A 17,877-nucleotide genomic window follows, 5' to 3' on the forward strand; every position below is an offset into this window, starting at 1 on the left:
TTCAATCGCACTGAGTACTCATTCTATTGGACTGTTTGTTGCTGGTAAACACAGAGCAAATTCTACTTGGTATAGCAATACATCAAAACAAATATTTTGTACTTCTAAAAAACAAAATCAGACATAAAATACATTTTGATAAATAAAATGAAAACCCAGGGCATTGCAAGTGTCCTAAAGAAGTTTCTGGAATATCGTATGAAAAACTAACTGTCACAGTAACTCAAAATGTATAATCATTTTAGGAGTGGGGTCCTGTGACCCAAGAATCTCGTAATGCCAGTTGATAAGTTTATGGGCATATTCTGATTCTAGTATGTACATTTTGCTTTGTCAAAGAATGTCATGTGAGGTCTCAAGTTAAAGCAAGTGTCACAGTGGTCATTACTATCCTAGTGAAATGTATGAAGAAGTTATGTATATACACACACACTGAAAATATGTTTTTTAAGTCTGTATCAAGATGTTTGTCACCAGCAAAGGTGAAAAACAGGTTTTCCTCCAAACGGGAGGTAAGAAATGTGTGCGTCTCTGTGTCAGGATGTAAATTAAGCATTGTAAACTAACACAATGGCTGCCCATTTACATGTGAAGTCAAATATTAATGAAGAGGTGTGAAGCAAACAGGGAAAGGTCACACAGGAAAAAAGACAATCTATGGGAGGTTATCCTGTCTGTGAGTAAAGACCATGAACTTTGCTGATATATCTAGAAGACAAAGAAGATACCCCTTCATCTTGTACCTAGGAAGTAAATGGACGATGTGTTTATATTCATGAAAATGGGATCTCAGCCAGCCTTGGTTGAAAGTGTTGAAAATCTTTAGAAAGGAGGTTAATCTGTCTCTAGAAAGTGTGTTATGATATTGTTTCATATGTAACCATGTTTCCAGTATCCTTACTCACTATCTCTTGAATATCTATTTGATAATAAACGTATTCTTGTTTTCACTATAAATATATCTCAGAGCACTGATGTTAAGCAAAGTGCGGGCCTTGAGCTGAATCTTACAAGCTAGTGTATGCCTTATGTGTACATTTGTTTTCTCTGTGTGTGTTTTCTGAATGTGAGTGTTCTCTATATCCTGGTATTTCTCTGAGTGTTTAATGAATATGGGGCTGGACAAAACAGGGAATGCTCAGAAAGGGCTTGGCTGTTGGTGTGTGCCAACCTGCTCAGAGGGAGTGAGGCCTGCAGAGGCCTGGAAGGCAGTGCTTGTATTGCCAGAGGCCATTGGTTTCAGGGAGTTGATCCACAGTGTGAAGGAGTCTTGTCTGTGTCTGCTAAAGGGAGGTAGTAGTGAGGTGCCTTACAACCATGGGTGCCCTTGGGGAGCATCACAGGTCCCAGGAAGCACAGGTCCCTGTTTAACTATATAGCAGGGGTGGCCAAACTTACTGGCCCTCTGAGCCACATACAAAAATCTTCAGAAGTTCGAGAGCTGGAGCACACCTGGCAGGAGCCAGGGCTCGGGGCGTCAGCCCCACTCTTGCTGAAGCCCCGAGCCCCAGCAAGTGCGCCCTACAGGGCTAAAGCCCGGAGACCCCCCCCTCCCTGCTGGACAGAAGTCCCTACCCCACCACCCCACTGCAAGGCAGAGGGCCTGAGCTCACCCCCAGTCTGGTAGACAGAGAATGGGGGGTCGTGGGGGGCTTGTGAGCCACACTTTAATGGTAAAAGAGCCAGTTTGACCAGCCCTGCTGTATAGATTGCACATATCTCAGACACTGCCAATGCTGACTGTAATTTACATTGCAATGCACATCAGTATTTAATGGGTGGATGTTTTGCTGTTGTAACTGGAGCGGGGCAAATGAAGTTGTGTGGTGAGCTTACAAGTGATACAAGACATTGACCTTTATTGCCTCCCTAAATCGATGGCATTACACGGAGAAGTGCTGAGCACAGAGTGCCTCCAGTCTGCCAGTATTACCAATAGTTTCATGTTTTACTGCAGAGTGAGATGGCCGTGCTGCTCAAACCTATATCTGACAAGATCCAGGAAATCCAGACATTCAGAGAGAGAAACCGAGGAAGTAAAATGTTCAACCACCTCTCAGCTGTCAGCGAAAGCATTCCTGCACTTGGGTGGATAACAGTGGTGAGTTAGACACAGACTAGGGCATTTTTAAACGCACTTCTTAATGGTACTCCATAAACAAATAATCAAATCAGAGCAGTCCTGAATATTATTTAACTCTGCATTCCCATCTCCTTATTTCTACACTCAGGCCTAGTCTACACTAGGGGAGTAAGTCGATCTAGGTTACGCTATTCCAACTACATGAATAATGTAGCTTAGGTCGACTTACCCTGGTGTCTTCACTGCGCTGTGTTGACGGGAGATGCTCTCCGGTCGACTTCCCTTACTTTTCTCGGAGAGCTGGGGTACCGGAGTCAACCGAAGAGCACTCTGCTGTTGATTTAGCGGGTCTTCACTAGACCCGCTAAATCGACCCCCCACTGCATCGCTCGCAGCGGCGTTGATCTCCCTCGTAGTGAAGACAAGCCCTTAGTCTAAAATACTGGTGGGGGGTTTTGACTAATGTTTTAACTCTTCTCTTCTTTTATTTTTTTCTTGCTCTGCTTGGGCAATGGTGCTGTTCTCTTAGTCTCCTAAACCAGGCCCTTATGTCAAGGAGATGAATGATGCTGCTACCTTTTATACTAACAGGGTGTTAAAGGACTACAAAAACAGGTATGTTGCCTGGTGTGAATGTCTACATTTTCTCTATTGGTAGCTTAGAACTAGCTTTACTGAGGTGCTAGAGAGTACTGTATTAGTTGCAAACACATGACAAAAAAATGTTTTGAAAATTAAAAAGCACTCAACGCGTGAACGCACGACACACACACACACACACACTGCCAGCTACAGCACTACCCTGTCTGACTGATACACTGCTGCAGAGATGGAATTCCCTGACTGCCCATCTTGCTTTTCTGCTTGAAAAATTGCACTTAGGCTCTATCATCTGGAGTCCAGCTCCATGCAGTTGAGACTTTACTGCCCCTTGATGCTGTGTTTCCAAAGGGGCTCTCTTTGCACCAATGCATGGGGATCTTAAGGGGTGGGCACAGGGAGGCATGTGGTTGCTGCAGCACATATGGTGCAGTGCTATTGGTGTTCTGTAGCCTGAGACAGTGAGAGGATGACTCCTTTTTCTGAGCCCCTTTGGGGAACCCTTGCACAAATCCCATTCACTTGGCCTTTGCAGAGTTTTTAGCCGATAGAACCATATTGTTACTAAAATACAATACCTGCAAATTAGGGGGTTTTTTTTCCCCTTAGCCATCATATTCCATGACAAATTAGGCTGATTGAAACCCCATTTTTGTTCTTTTATAGAACGTAAGGCATTTGATACCGTGCCACATGGGGAATTATTAGTTAAATTGGATAAGATGGGGATCAATAGGAAAATTGAAAGGTGGATAAGGAATTGGTTAAAGGGGAGACTACAACGGGTCCTACTGAAAGGTGAACTGTCAGGCTGGAGGGAGGTTACCAGTGGAGTTCCTCAAGGATCGGTTTTGGGACCAATCTTATTTAATCTTTTTATTAAAGATTATTATTATTTATTATCTTTTTATTATCTTATCTGACCTTGGCACAAAAAGTGGGAGTGTGCTAATAAAGTTTGCGGATGATACAAAGCTGGGAGGTATTGCCAATTTAGAGAAGGACAGGGATACCCTACAGGAGGATCTGGATGACCTTGTAAACTGGAGTAATAGTAATAGGATGAAATTTAATAGTGAGAAGTGTAAGGTCATGCATTTAGGGATTAATAACAAGAATTTTAGTTATAAGCTAGGGACGCATCAATTAGAAGTAACGGAGGAGGAGAAGGACCTTGGAGTATTGGTTGATCATAGGATGACTATGAGCCGCCAATGTGATATGGCTGTGAAAAAAGCTAATACGGTCTTGGGATGCATCAGGAGAGGTATTTCCAGTAGGGATAAGGAGGTTTTAGTACCGTTATACAAGGCACTGGTGAGACCTCACCTGGAATACTGTGTGCAGTTCTGGTCTCCCATGTTTAAGAAGGATGAATTCAAACTGGAACAGGTACAGAGAAGGGCTACTAGGATGATCCGAGGAATGGAAAACTTGTCTTATGAAAGGAGACTCAGGGAGCTTGGCTTGTTTAGCCTAACTAAAAGAAGGTTGAGGGGAGATATGATTGCTCTCTATAAATATATCAGAGGGATTAATACCAGAGAGGGAGAGGAATTATTTAAGCTCAGTACCAATGTGGACACAAGAACAAATGGATATAAACTGGCCACTAGGAAATTTAGACTAGAAATTAGACGAAGGTTTTTAACCATCAGAGGAGTGAAGTTTTGGAATAGCCTTCCATGGGAAGCAGTGGGGGCAAAAGATCTATCTGGCTTTAAGATTAAACTCGATAAGTTTATGGAGGCGATGGTATGATGGGATAACATGGTTTTGGTAATTAAATATTCATAAATAGGCCCAATGGCCTGTGATGGGCTATTAGATGGGGTGAGATCCGAGTTACCCAGGAAAGAATTTTCTGTAGTATCTGGCTGACGAATCTTGCCCATATGCTCAGGGTTTAGCTGATCGCCATATTTGAGGTCGGGAAGGAATTTTCCTCCAGGGCAGATTGGAAGAGGCCCTGGAGGTTTTTCGCCTTCCTCTGTAGCATGGGGCACGGGTCACTTGCTGGAGGATTCTCTGATCCTTGAAGTCTTTAAACTACGATTTGAGGACTTCAATAGCACAGGTGTGAGGTTTTTTTTGTAGGAGTGGTGGGTGAAATTCTGTGGTCTGCATTGTGCAGGAGGTCAGACTAGATGATCATAATGGTCCCTTCTGACCTAAATATCTATGAATCTATACCTGATTCAAGTCCTTATATCAGGTCTGTTGATACACATTTTCATCCACACTGATCAGCAGAGGGAAAGCAGCTCACAAGTAATTTAATCTTTTGCCCAAGTAAAAATTAATCTGCAGATCTGAATTTTTGAGAAAGTTCTTTTAATTATAGTTGTGAATTGCCTGCTGGAGCCCAAAATGATCTACTCTGGGTAATTCTTTGCTCCATTTTAGAATGTACTTTTTGAACGGGTATAAGCACCAGTGGGGAAAGTGCACCTTTTGAAAAGGAATAAACAATGTGCATGATTTTTAGGGATGAGGAGAGGGATGATGTTTGTTTAGTATTTCACACCAAGATATTTCTGAGTATTGGAGCTGAAAAAGTTATATAAAAATAAACAAAAAAGACACAGGATTTAAGTGTGGAGATTTTTCTCTGAGGCTGTTTTACTTTAAGACTTGATCCCAGTGCCCATGCAACGGAATCAATGGGAGTCTTTCCATTGACTCCAGCGGGCCATGGATCAGGCTTTTAGTGATCACTGTTATTATCTTTAACTGGATTTTCACCATTAAGGGCTCCATCCTACAAATAGTTACTCCCATACATATTCTTACTTCCACTCATTGTCCCATTGCAGTCAATGATAGGCATCCGGGTGCTTGGAGTTTTGGAAAATTAGGCCACTTATTTAGGTGCCTAAATAATAATTTGGGAACCTAACTTATTTTTTAAAATCTTGGCTTATAAATATGAGTCTGAGAGAAATTATAACATGACACCGTATTATCTAGCCTAAAGATGCACATAACCTTTGTTTCCTGACCAGCCTTTATTTATGACAACTCCTCCTTTTCTTTTGAGATTAATATTTTGGTTGCGTTTAAGAGTTTATAAGGTGCTGGTTAAAATGTTCCAAGGGGAAAGGGTAGCAGAGCACATGCTCATTTGAGAGGTGTAAAGGAAAGCAATAAGCTACCTTTGAACTCAGAAGCCAGGACATTTTACAGAATATGCTGATCTTTAATTCTCTAAAAATCAAAACACTGAAGGGGACCAGGTTTGAATTCCTGGCACAGGGCCCCATCTAGCTTTATTACTGCCCTGGCTCACTTTGAGCCTGGGCAGGAAGCATTCTGTTCTGGAGCCCTCTTGTTCCCTTATCTCTCCTCTGGAAGGATCTCAGGGCTCACCAGTCTGCTAGGCCTCACCATTTGCTGGGCTGCCTGTCTGTCAGCAGTCTTCTGACTGAATTGTCAGTGGCCAATGACAGATGCAGTCTCTAGTCTGCTTTAAATACAGGGTAGCAAGTATCTATATTTAAACACAATAAATCATACATAGAAATATTTCCTTTTTTTTTCCTTACAGTGACTTACATCATGTTGATTGGGTGAAATCATACTTGAACATCTGGACTGAGCTTCAAGCTTACATCAAAGAGCATCATACCACAGGCCTCACCTGGAGTAAAACCGTGAGTGCTCCTTCCCTTTCACAGTCAGAACAAGAAAATAACACTAGCTCATTCTGCTTTTACCAGATTCTGGCATTATTGCAGTGAGACCAAACATTATCTCCGGGAGAGGAAAGGATTTAAAAAAAAAAAAAAAAGAAGAAGACGACATTTCTGTATTTAAAATTTTAAAAATATTTTAAGGGGATAAGACAAATGTGACCCAGGAAGAAGATTCAAAACAAAAGTTGACCGTGCAAAGCAGTGAATGTTGTAGTAAGGTAGCTTTTTAGGCTATGTCTACACTACAGACCTTACAGCAGCGCAGCTGTACCACTGCACTGTAAGGTCTCCTGTGTAGCTCTTCTATGCCGGCAGGAGAGAGCTCTCCTGCTGGCATAATTAAACCACCCACAATGAGCAGTGGTAGCTATGTCGGCAGGAGAGCATCTCCCACTGACATAGCGCTCTCCACACTGGCACGCTTGTTGGCGAAATTTATGTTGGTCAGCGGTGTGGTTTTTTCACACCCCTGACAAAATTTTTGCTGACAAAAGTGCTGGTGTAGACAAAGCCTTAGTCTCCTAGTATGAGAGATCTAAAGTGGGTCGGGTGCATTGATAAAATAAAATGGAGATCTGAGTGGGCGGAGGTGGACATTGTAATAATAGTCGTCAGATATGAACAAACTAGGCTCAATGTATGCTGGCTGCAGGATTTTTCTTTCTTTAATCTGCCTTTGTGGATAGTGCCATGTCTACCCTCATCTTCCCTTTCACTTTTCCAAAGCATCACAACGGATGGGCCCCAGGGAGGTGAAGCCTCCCCAGAAATTTTGTGTCTTACACAAATCAGAGACTAAACAGTGCTGGCTGTGTGGCTGCACAACTGTGCTTCTCCAGAGCAGAGCAGGCAATGGTCACAGCTCACTGTTCTTAGCCAGTAGCAGAAGTTACATTCTTTTTGCTCTCCGCTGAGAACAGCTGAAACTTGTGCGAAAGATGGACAGAATGATGCTTTAGGATGATTGTGGCCTAGACATTTGGGGAGGTGGAGAAATTCTTTGGGCTCCTAGTTCTCAGCAGCAATGAGGGTGGAGTAAGGAAATTAGATTCTCCAGGTCCAGTGCGCTATTGCTTGTGGGGATAGAGAGCAGAAGAAAGGTTAAGAAGGGGATAAAAAGTTAAGGAGAGATTGAAAGATGGAAGAATGGGAGGGAAAGACAGAGAAGAGGGAGGTTTTATAATGAGAAAAAGAAATACAAGGGACACATATCACATTATTATAGTATAGATCATTTTATTTTACTATGTTATACGAATATAAATAATTATTGAGCTCCATGCTGTGTGTATATATTGTGTGTAACATATATACAATATAAGTACATTTTCACTGTGTTACAACTATGATGTGTAACCACATTAGAGGATCATCTTGCAATCTGTTGTCTATTCTCTTAAATAGGGTTAAACTTTAAGAATAAAGAATTTGCTGTGTTTGACACACATGCAAGGATTTTGATCCCCTGTCAATATAAAAATGTAAGAGTCTAAGTTTCTTCTTGGTAGTCTAAAGAATGTACTCACATTACTTATCTAGTTAGAGGAATTCTAGATGTGAGTCAAAATGTCTTATGCCCTGAAATTTCATTAACAATTTTTTGGTTTTGGAGTGTCCTAATTTTTTTTAAAAAGCACACACATACAATATTGTTCATAGTTTCTTTTGTGTAAGCAAATAAAGACACAGTTTAAAAATTTGTAATTAAGTGGAATGGGACAAGTCACCAGAACGTTACAGTTTCAGGCCAAAACAGTTTTCCAATCCAAAGACACAGAGAAGCTAAAATTGTATCTTATAATGGAGGCTAGCTTTAACTTCAGCTATGAAGTGGTTACCTCCCCTCCAATATATATGGCACATATGCAGAGGTGAGATCCATGTGATAAACTGTATCTATCGCTAACCTTTGATGCCTGCATCCTAACCACTAAGCCACCTCTTCTAAGACGTATTCTAATATTACAAATCCATGGTTGCCAAATCACTACAGCCTAATAGTAGGAGTCAGGATAAAGGCCCTGATGCAACTTTTATTGTAGTCAACGGGAGTCTTTCCACTGACTTTAATAGGAGTTACATTGGCCCAGAGAAAGAAACACATATTAGCATGCCAAGGATCGCACTTGACATGCCCCTTTAGACACATACATTCACTGCACATGCTTTGCACTCAAGGGGCTTGAAACTTACTTCTGTTCAGGGAAAACAACTGTGCCTAGTACATCATGTTACTTGTGCCCAGGGATAGCTTTTGCTCAGATTTGCACTGGACTACAAACTTTGCACTCTTCCCTGTGCACCATGCAAGACCTTGAAGCATAGCAAGTGTAAGTGCAAGTTCAAACAAAGGAGAAACTAGCACTTGTTGAAATATGTGTACTTTTTGGTCTGAACCAAAGTAAAATATTAAACTTTTTTGAGGTGTCTGAGGAATTAGCTGCTTTTTTGTGGGGTTCTTTCATTAGCAAAGGTTTAAAATATTAAACTTCACTTTCTTTCTCAGTATTTAGTATAAAATTACACCCTTGCTGCATCCTATTCTATTTTAATCCAGTCAGTGGGTGTGAGAAGAATTACCGATTTTGAAATGATTATAAGACAGGGCTAAGGAACTCTATTACCCTATTAGCAGAATGAGCATTAGAATAAGGGCCAACTTTATATCTGCGAATATATAAAAGAAATAATTTTATTTTACATAATGGAACCTTACAGGTATGGAACTAATATTAAGATAAGACAAAGCTATCTCATTTGCATTTCGTCAGATAGGAGTCATTTTTAGCTTTGTGGGCACCTGCAATCTTTCCCAAAATAGTAGCTATTGCAGGATACATTTGACTGGTTGTAAGTCAGCATCTCAGCCTCCCACCCAGGGTCTCTCTGTTTCCTTTGGTTTAATTGTCAATCAGAGTGCTGTATGCAAACAGACCGAAACCCACTATTTGTTCATATCAAATATAACGTCTCCACAGACAGTACTCCATCCATTACAGTTGGTTAAAGATGATTTACTGCATCCATAGTATTATTAGTTTCGCTCACTTGAAATATGTCCTATCTGAAGTGGTTTATCCTGAAAGTATGGTTCAGTTAAATCTCAGATGACCTGGGACTCAGATGTCAAATTCTAAACATAATGTTCTTATTGATGTGATATGTAATTCTTTTGACATACCATCAAGTGAACCTTACGAAGTCAGAAGTTTAATAAATTAGCATGTATCTTTTCTGTTTAGATTTTTTTCTACTAGACACCTGTAACAAATCCATGAGTTATAAAATGGTATTATGATTTTTCTTTTACTTTTTAAAGTCAGAATTAAACAGTCACATATCAGTGTTTTTGGATAGTTTTCAGTGAATCCCTGATTATATACTCAGGCTTTCAAAAGTGATACACCTAAGAGTTTTGGCCAGGCATAAAGTGACTGTATCATAAAGATACTGCATTTAAAAGGGAACTTTTGACCAATTTAGCACAGGTTTAACTCCCAGTGAAATCAGTGGAACTACTCACAAGGCCTGATCCTGCACTATTGAAGTCAATGGCAAAGATCCCATTGACTTCAACAAGTCAGGACCAGACCCACAGTGTATAAAGTCGGGCACACGCCCAGGTGTTTGCAGGATCAGGGTCTTAGATAGGTACTATGGGACTATTACAAACAAAATTGTTAATCCTTGAAAGGAATAGCATCTGCTTATGTGCATAAAAGGAAAAACTGGTAGGTTGGCTAGGCATTGAGAAAGAAATGTTTATGGAAAGAAAATGTTGGTACAGAATCGCTATTGTGTATACAATAAACTTTTGACCAACTTGAATGCATATTTATAAGTACCATGTCATACAAATAATTTGTCATTGGTATCTACACAACTGGACAAGGAATGCTAGAAATCACACTCACACACAAATAAAATAAATAACTCAGAGTGTTTGGGGTTGTTAAAGAGAGAGAAAAAGTGTCTTGGAAAATCATTAGGAAATTACTACTTTTTTCCAACCAGTTTGCAAATATCTTGGGAAAATGTGCAGAACATAGGAGTTACCAAATTAGATCAGACCATTAGGGCATCTAGAACTGTATCTCTGTCTCTGGCACTGGCCAGTTCTGGATGCTTTAAGAGGCAGGTTCAAGATAGGTCTTAATGGAGTACAGTATAGCGGCCCTAGTACAGGGCACATAAGGGTGAAAGCACACATAAGCAATCAGCCCTCATAATATAATCACAGGGGCTCTATCAGCTTTTATTATTGTGCTTATGCTGATAAAAATAGATCTGTACAGACTCTGAAAGATAATAATGTGCCCTGTTCTGTCACCCTTATTCATTTCGGTCTTGATTCTGCCACCCTGTTGAGTAATACCTTATTCTTTAAGCAGTCCCACTGAAATATGTGTAATTATTTGAGGAGTAAGTTACTTCTCAACGTTCACACAGGTGGCAGAACTGAGCCACCTGTATTTGCAGATTTTTTAAACAATAAATAGGGTTAGTGCATTTCTGGGCTCTTTGCTCATGGAAAAACTATTCACAAGACTGGTTCCCCTTGGAAGAACCTGAGGGACTAGATAGGTCGACGGCGGGTTCTGGGCTGCTGATACTTCCACAGTGCCATTGGACACTTAGGCTGGGTTCCCACTGGAGGACTTTATGAAGATAGACATTGGAGGAAGTACCTCTCAGCAGAGCCTGAGTAGCCGCCCCTCACAGCCCACTGATTGGCTCATGCTGGTATATAAACCAGGAAGCCATCATGGGGAGCTGTCTGAGCAATGACACAGACTGCCTGCTTGCTTCTGCCCCAGACCTTGCCTTGCTCTGGATCCTAGACTCTGGCTTCTGACCCTGGTTTGTCCCCAACTCTGCTATTTACCTGCTGTCTGTAACCTGGTTCCTGATTCCCTGGTATCCCAACCCAGCTTTACTCTGACCCTGCTACTTGCCTGGTGCCTGACCCTGGCGTCCTGGTATCCTGACCTGGCTTGACCCTAACCCTGCTACTCTTCTCCTGCCTGCAATTTGGTAACTGACCATGAACACAGGCTACCCACAGCCCTGCCCTGACAGTTTACTCAAACCACCTTCACCCCCTAAGCCCATCTAACCCCTGCATATATGATGGAAGGGGTGGGCTGCCCTCCGACCAGTAGCTCCCCTGGGGTCTGGGACCTGCAAGAGCAAGTTGCCAACCTGCAGGCGGAGAACCTAATACTACAGATCCGAGTGATGAAGCTCACTGTCAAAGCACAAACTCTACACAAACAGCTGGCATGCTTACAGGGAGAAGCAGCCACACTATGTGCCTGACAGACCACCCATCGCCTGAACCAACGCCTGCGGTGCCACTGCCCAAACAGTTTGACAGGGATTGTTGGAAATTCCAGGGGTTTCTGAACCAAGGCAGCCTGCTCTTCCTGCTGTGCCCCCAACGTACCCCATGGACCAGACAAAGGTGGAGCTAATAGTCAGCCTGATTGCCTGTGAAGCATTCGATTGGGCTTCCCTCCTGTTGGAATAGAGCAGGCCCATGGTCTCTGATTGGGACTCCTTGCAAGCCTTCTCAACCATCTTTGATGACCCACATTGTGGCTGCTCTGCAGAGGCTGCCCTCTGGAAGCTTCGCCAGGAGCAAGGGCCAGCCACTTACGTTGCTCATTTCCAACAGTGTGCAGCGGACATCCAATGGAAAGACACTGCCCAACTACATAAATTCCGGTGGTGCTCAGTGAGTATGTAAAAGATGAGCTAGCCTGCCCCACCTGCCTACAGGCCTCTATTGATCTCACATGAACTCTCAGCTGTGTGAGTAGCAGGAGGAAATGAGGGGTGGTCAGATGCCCCATGTCCGCCCTCTACACCAAAGCCTGTAGGACCCAGTCCTGAACCCATATAGGTCAACAAGGGTCACCAACACTTGACCTCAGGAGAAAGAACATAGACAGCAGTGAAGCTCTGTTTTCACTGTGTGGTTCCAGAACACTCCCTTGCCTCCTCTCCAGCTCAGAAGAGCTCAGGAAATGAACAAGACCAGGCGCAGTAGGGGGGTACAGTCTAGGCACCACCACACCTCATGCTCTGGAACCACCCCCAACCCTCAAGTAGAACCCAACCCAGAACTGGGGGGGAGGGGAGAAAGAGTTAGAACCTGGACCATGAGAATTCTGGGCTGCTAACAATTCAGCATTGTCATAGGAAGCTTACGCCACGTTTCCGCTGGAGTACCCTGTGGAGCTAGGCACTGCAGGAAGTACTGCCCAACAGGGTCTGAGTGGCAGCCCCTTGCAGCCCACTGATTGTCTCATGCTGGTATATAAACCAGGAAGCCATCATGGGGAATTGTCCTGAGCAATGACACAGACTGCCTGCTTGCTTCTTCTCCAGACCTTGCCTTGCTGTGGACCCTAGACTCTGGCTTCTGACCCTGGTTTGTCCCAGACTCTGCTATTTGCCTGCTGTCTGTAACTTGATGCCTGACCCTGACTCCCTGGTATCCTTACCCAGTTCGACCCTGACTTATCTCCTGACTGCAACTTGGTAATTGACCAGTGCATACAGGCCACCCACTGCTCAGCCCCACTGACACCCATGGAATAAAATATAGAATTATATTTTCATCATGATATGCAAGCATAATTTTCATGAATGTTAACAGGATTGTGTTTGTGCAACTCAAAGAGACTGTTCTTGCCAGTATGATCCAAAATAATTCAATCTGAAATCATTTCCCTAAAGTAAGGTTTTGGGGATTCATTGAATTGATTGGAATGTGTGAAGTTTCAGAAATCACGTGAATGGGTGGGAGTCATGATACCTGGTTCTACTAGGTAAGTCACTAAGTGTTGTGCCTCAATTTACCCATCTGTATAATGGGGATAATAATATTTACTTACCTAATAGAGCTCAGTAAAATTTAATTCATTAATGCTTGGACATTTTCAGATGTCAGAAGAGACTGTAGAAGTGCAAAGCTATTATTATAATGAACTGTTGAAAATGATCAGCATATCATTTCCCCCACACAACAACTGTTCTGTTTTGTGACAGTTGCAACCATGTTTCCTTGTTACCACTTTTTGAACTCTAGACGAAATCTACAGCTGTAGTAATAAACTGTTCCTTCTTTCAGTTGTCACTGGTGAAATGCAAGAGACTACTGAACTATCTCTCCCTCCCCTCGCCCCACTTTTTTTTCTTTTTTAGAAAAAGGACTGAACAGCTGTAGTATAAGCTATCAGGAATGTCTCATAAAAGTTTTAGTTTGCTGGAGGGGTTGAGTGTGTTGGGAGGGACCAGGGAAATACATCCACTCCTATTCATGCAGGTTTACTTTATGGCCTGAAAACAACTGGCAATAAGGAGAGTTTGCTGTAGCTAACTGTATCTCAAATCAGTGCTAACAAACAAATACTGCCTGAGGATTATTTTCCAAAACATTCATCTCAAGTTACTTGTGTAGAGCTGGGATAATTTATTTTTTGTAGACCACGGTCATTTGGGACAAAATTGGTGAGTTTTTGATTTGATGAAATAGTCTCACAATAGTGGTGAATTTAGTGAAAATGTTCCCTTTGACACAATCTCAAGGAAACACTAAACATTTTCCCCATTTATAAAAAAACACAGATACCTAGGAGAAAATCTGCAATTTACGAACAGTTTCAAAATTGAGATTTATTTACAGTGGGCCGATCCTACTCACATTGAAGCCAATGAAAGTTTTATCTGTGTCTGCAAGTCTTATCTCCTAACACATATTTTTCTAAAATATTCATAATGGAATACATAATATTTTTAAATGTTCTTTAAAAAACTGAAATTTTGATTAAAACTCCCCTAAGCATCTTCAGCGAGAACCAGAGATAGATCAAACAGTGGTAAGTACTGCAGCCCATAAATTAGCATGCCAGTCTGCCCTTATATTAGTCCCAATACAATCATTTGGCACTTCATTCCCAGCTACAGACGCCTGCTCTAGACATTCTCAACATTTTCCCCATAAAACTTTGTCTTGTCCCTACCATCTGCATGCTCAGAGGAGGAGGCTGCAAAGGCTGATTTTTGCAACCAGCAGCCTCCTGCTATCTTCACAGTATATCTGCTATGCTATGTTTAGTTTGACCCATTTATCAAAAAGCCACATAGCCACGCCCAGGGGGAATTATAAGTCTTGTGTTCTTATGTGGAATAAAGTTCATCTTTCTTTTCTGACCACCCCCCAGAAGAAGAGATGTTGGGAAGGTATAAACATACACCTGATGCAATTCCATGTTTCCAACAAGAAATTTAGAAAATAAATGATGCACCCACCATTGCCAGCGACACTCATCTTTCATAAAACAAGGGGTTAACATGATCAGGTGAAATTCCACCCCGTGTTACTGTATAGCGGTGCAACTCCACTCACCTCAGCAGGATTGCACAAATATAAGTAAGGGCAGAGTCTGGACATAGGGTTTTAATTCTCTAGGTCTTGGTAAGAGAACATGGCTTGCCCCGCCCTTCCTGCCCCCCCCAATCTTTTCTGGGGCACCCTTCTGCCCCATGTTGTATTTCCCTCTCACTCATTTTGCTGACCAGCTTGCATCACTTTAAACTTAGCCACTTCCATTTCACAGAACACACTGTGCTCCGAGACTGTTACCGGTGCAATGCCAAGCTGGAGATTGCCTGGCAGAGGTTCCTGTAGAAAGCTTCAGCCGTCACCTTTCCCCTGTAAGACAGAGTCTCACCACTGAGACACTAACATTATAGAAACAGCCATTCAGGACACTCAATGTAAACATGGCAGAACACCATCCAGTGCTGAAATCAGTTTCCCCACTGGTGTAGATAGGGTCGGTTACATTCAACACACTTGCTAAGAAAGTGTCCTCACTCCCTCCTTCTAGCAGGGGTTCGCAACACTGTATACTGATTTGGCCCTATCCACACCAGTGGCCAAACATTATTCAGCCCCAGTTAAGGGGAAGCCTGGGGAGACTTGTTTGACACCAGCCATCAAGTGCAGCTTGAGCAGTAGTATAAACACAGCCAGGGGGATGGAATGGGAGGACTGAACATACATAGAGGGAAAAGGAGAGAAAGATGTCTACTAATCAATTTAATAGGTTACAAGAAGTATTTACACATTTTTTTACTTTTAAAAAAGAAACAGCTTAAATAGGCCCATTAAGCAAATTACTTAATGATAGTACATCATCATTCAGCTCCAGGGTGATTAAGAGAACCCAGACTTTGTAAAGCATCTCTGATTGCGTGATTGAATGGTACCATTGCTCAGTGGCAACATAGGCCCTATGTTAAATCCCAAACAGGTGATAAATGGCACAAATGCATAAAAGCGGCTTCAGAGCTGGAGAGCCGGACAGATAAATAATCCTGCCGAGAACCAGAAAAAGAGGATTTTTTTTTTTATTCACAAAGACTGCAGCCTCTGCACATCAGCTGTTTCATCGTATAACTTCCATATCATTGGGCAGCATGAATGCTTGCAGACAGGTGGCCTAACATGTTGTAGTTAATAGGGCCATAACATTAAGCCACTTTTACAGAAGAAACACCTTAACAAAAGATCTATGTCTCTGTGTCATAGTCCACCTGTTCCTAGAGGCTGTTACATGATATTTTGAGCTCTACGATCCTCATCTTTGTGCCTGCATGTGTATGAAGAGAACAACACAGAGCAGTAATCATTTCAGGCATGTAACTAGGATTATAAAAAGGGGGGTGGGGTATCCTTTTATGAGGAGAAAGTGAACCTCCCCATTGGGAGTCCTATTCATCTGTTGCCTTGAAAAGGAAAGCGTTCAATGAATTTCAGGGGGTTATGCCCCCCCAAAACCACTTGTCTCGTCCTCAATTAGATACCTGTATCATGAGATAGATATAAAGGGATACATTTTATTTCTAATTTACGTCAGTTATTTTTATATATATATACACATATATATATATAATTGTATGTATTATTTAGAAATTTATATTTATACCCAAGGTCTTTCCTCACTAAGAGCAATCAGTAGACTACAAAATGAGATGTGTTCCCATTTAAATGTTCCACAGTAATCTCACACTGCACTGGAACCTTCATCCTCCCATCTTCCTTGTTATTACACATAAAACCCTGCAGTAGATCACCAAAAGCTTGAACAAAAAAAGGCATGTCCATGTCTTTCTGTGTGTTTGTACACCACCTAGCACATTAAGGCCTCATTTCTCATTGTGGCATCTGGATGCTACCATAAGGACAGATACCTTTCTGTGGCTCACTCAATTTGAACTTGATGAGTGATAGAAGTGAGATCCTTTCTGCGTCTAGCCCTACAGAAACTTCCTAGGAACTTAACCTTGGGAACTAGGAGCAAGAGTGATCAGGTAGGTTGTAACGCCTGCGCTGGGACATTACCTGGCTTAAATTACGCTCCAAGAGCTACCATAGAGAAGCTACTCAGAATAAAGAGCTTTGGGTCCAAACACCTCTTCCCCACTGATCTGCACATTTGATGTCGCCCCTCCAGCATGGTGTGGGGTTATCAGCTTCTTCCATGCAACTTTCTACTCCTTCACGTTCCTGGCCCATCCAGTGGGGGAAAAGAGGTAGGTCAGGAGGAACATATGGGTAGCTCTGTGGAGCTAAGGGTGGAGACATAATACAGCCACGGTCTGTATTACATTCCTGCACCCCTTCCACAGCAGTATCCCCCTTTTACAGAGAATCCTGGGGCATGCACAAGCTGCTGGAGGTTTATAAGCATGACGCCACTGGAACTGTGTCACTGAGGTACAGGGGGCTGCTAGGGAGCCAGAGTCAGTATGGAGGAACAGGGCCTCTGTGCAGATGACTCTGACCTACACAGGGTCAAACCCTGACCCCAATGGAAGGCTGCAGAGGAAACACCATGACGATAATCCTGTAGAGTTTCCTGTCCCCTACACAGCTATTTCCGCATAGAGCTAGGTTCTAGCCTTTCCAATGTTCATAGGATCTTACTCAGACAGCTACAAAGAATTCTTTGTCCAGTTATATAAATCTTTACTAAAGCAAGCTTTACTAAAGCAACCACATTGAGACTGCTAGTACTGTGTGATGAAACGTCTATGATACATTCCCTTCTTCTCAGATGTCTTCCTGTATTTGTATAAAATTGTAATTTTAGCTAGCTAGCGCTGAAGTCAGTCACTTCCCTAATATTTCTTACAAGGGGCACATTTGCAAGTGATGACACTGTTTCAACAAAAAGATCTTAATTACAAATGGAAAATGACCACCCAAAGATGCAAGTGGGAACAAACATCCCTGAGCATAACTTGAGTGGATGTATGTAAACCAGGGCACTGAGGAGAGCAGCTGTTACCAAGGAAAACAGCTGAAATGAAAATAGAAGACAGGGGCTTGCAGAAAACATCCCTCGCTAGTCAAATGGCTCTTAAATACTCTTTGTGTAAAGATACATTGTTGTGGACATCTGCTCAAAGTTAATGTAAAGA

General features: G+C 42.2%; 1 protein-coding gene across 1 annotated transcript in view; it reads left to right on the forward strand.

Annotated features, from left to right (window-relative positions):
• CAP2 (cyclase associated actin cytoskeleton regulatory protein 2) overlaps positions 1 to 17,877 on the forward strand; it is an 88,208-nt gene that overhangs the window by 55,523 nt on the left and 14,808 nt on the right. The window contains exons 5-7 of the mRNA XM_074944843.1: positions 1,958 to 2,101; positions 2,613 to 2,698; positions 6,231 to 6,336. Of these exons, the coding sequence (XP_074800944.1) occupies positions 1,958 to 2,101; positions 2,613 to 2,698; positions 6,231 to 6,336 (336 nt within the window). The remainder of the gene's footprint in view (positions 1 to 1,957; positions 2,102 to 2,612; positions 2,699 to 6,230; positions 6,337 to 17,877) is intronic.

This window comes from Natator depressus, chromosome 2 (genome assembly GCF_965152275.1).
Source record: "Natator depressus isolate rNatDep1 chromosome 2, rNatDep2.hap1, whole genome shotgun sequence".
NCBI classification, from domain to species: Eukaryota; Metazoa; Chordata; order Testudines; family Cheloniidae; genus Natator; species Natator depressus.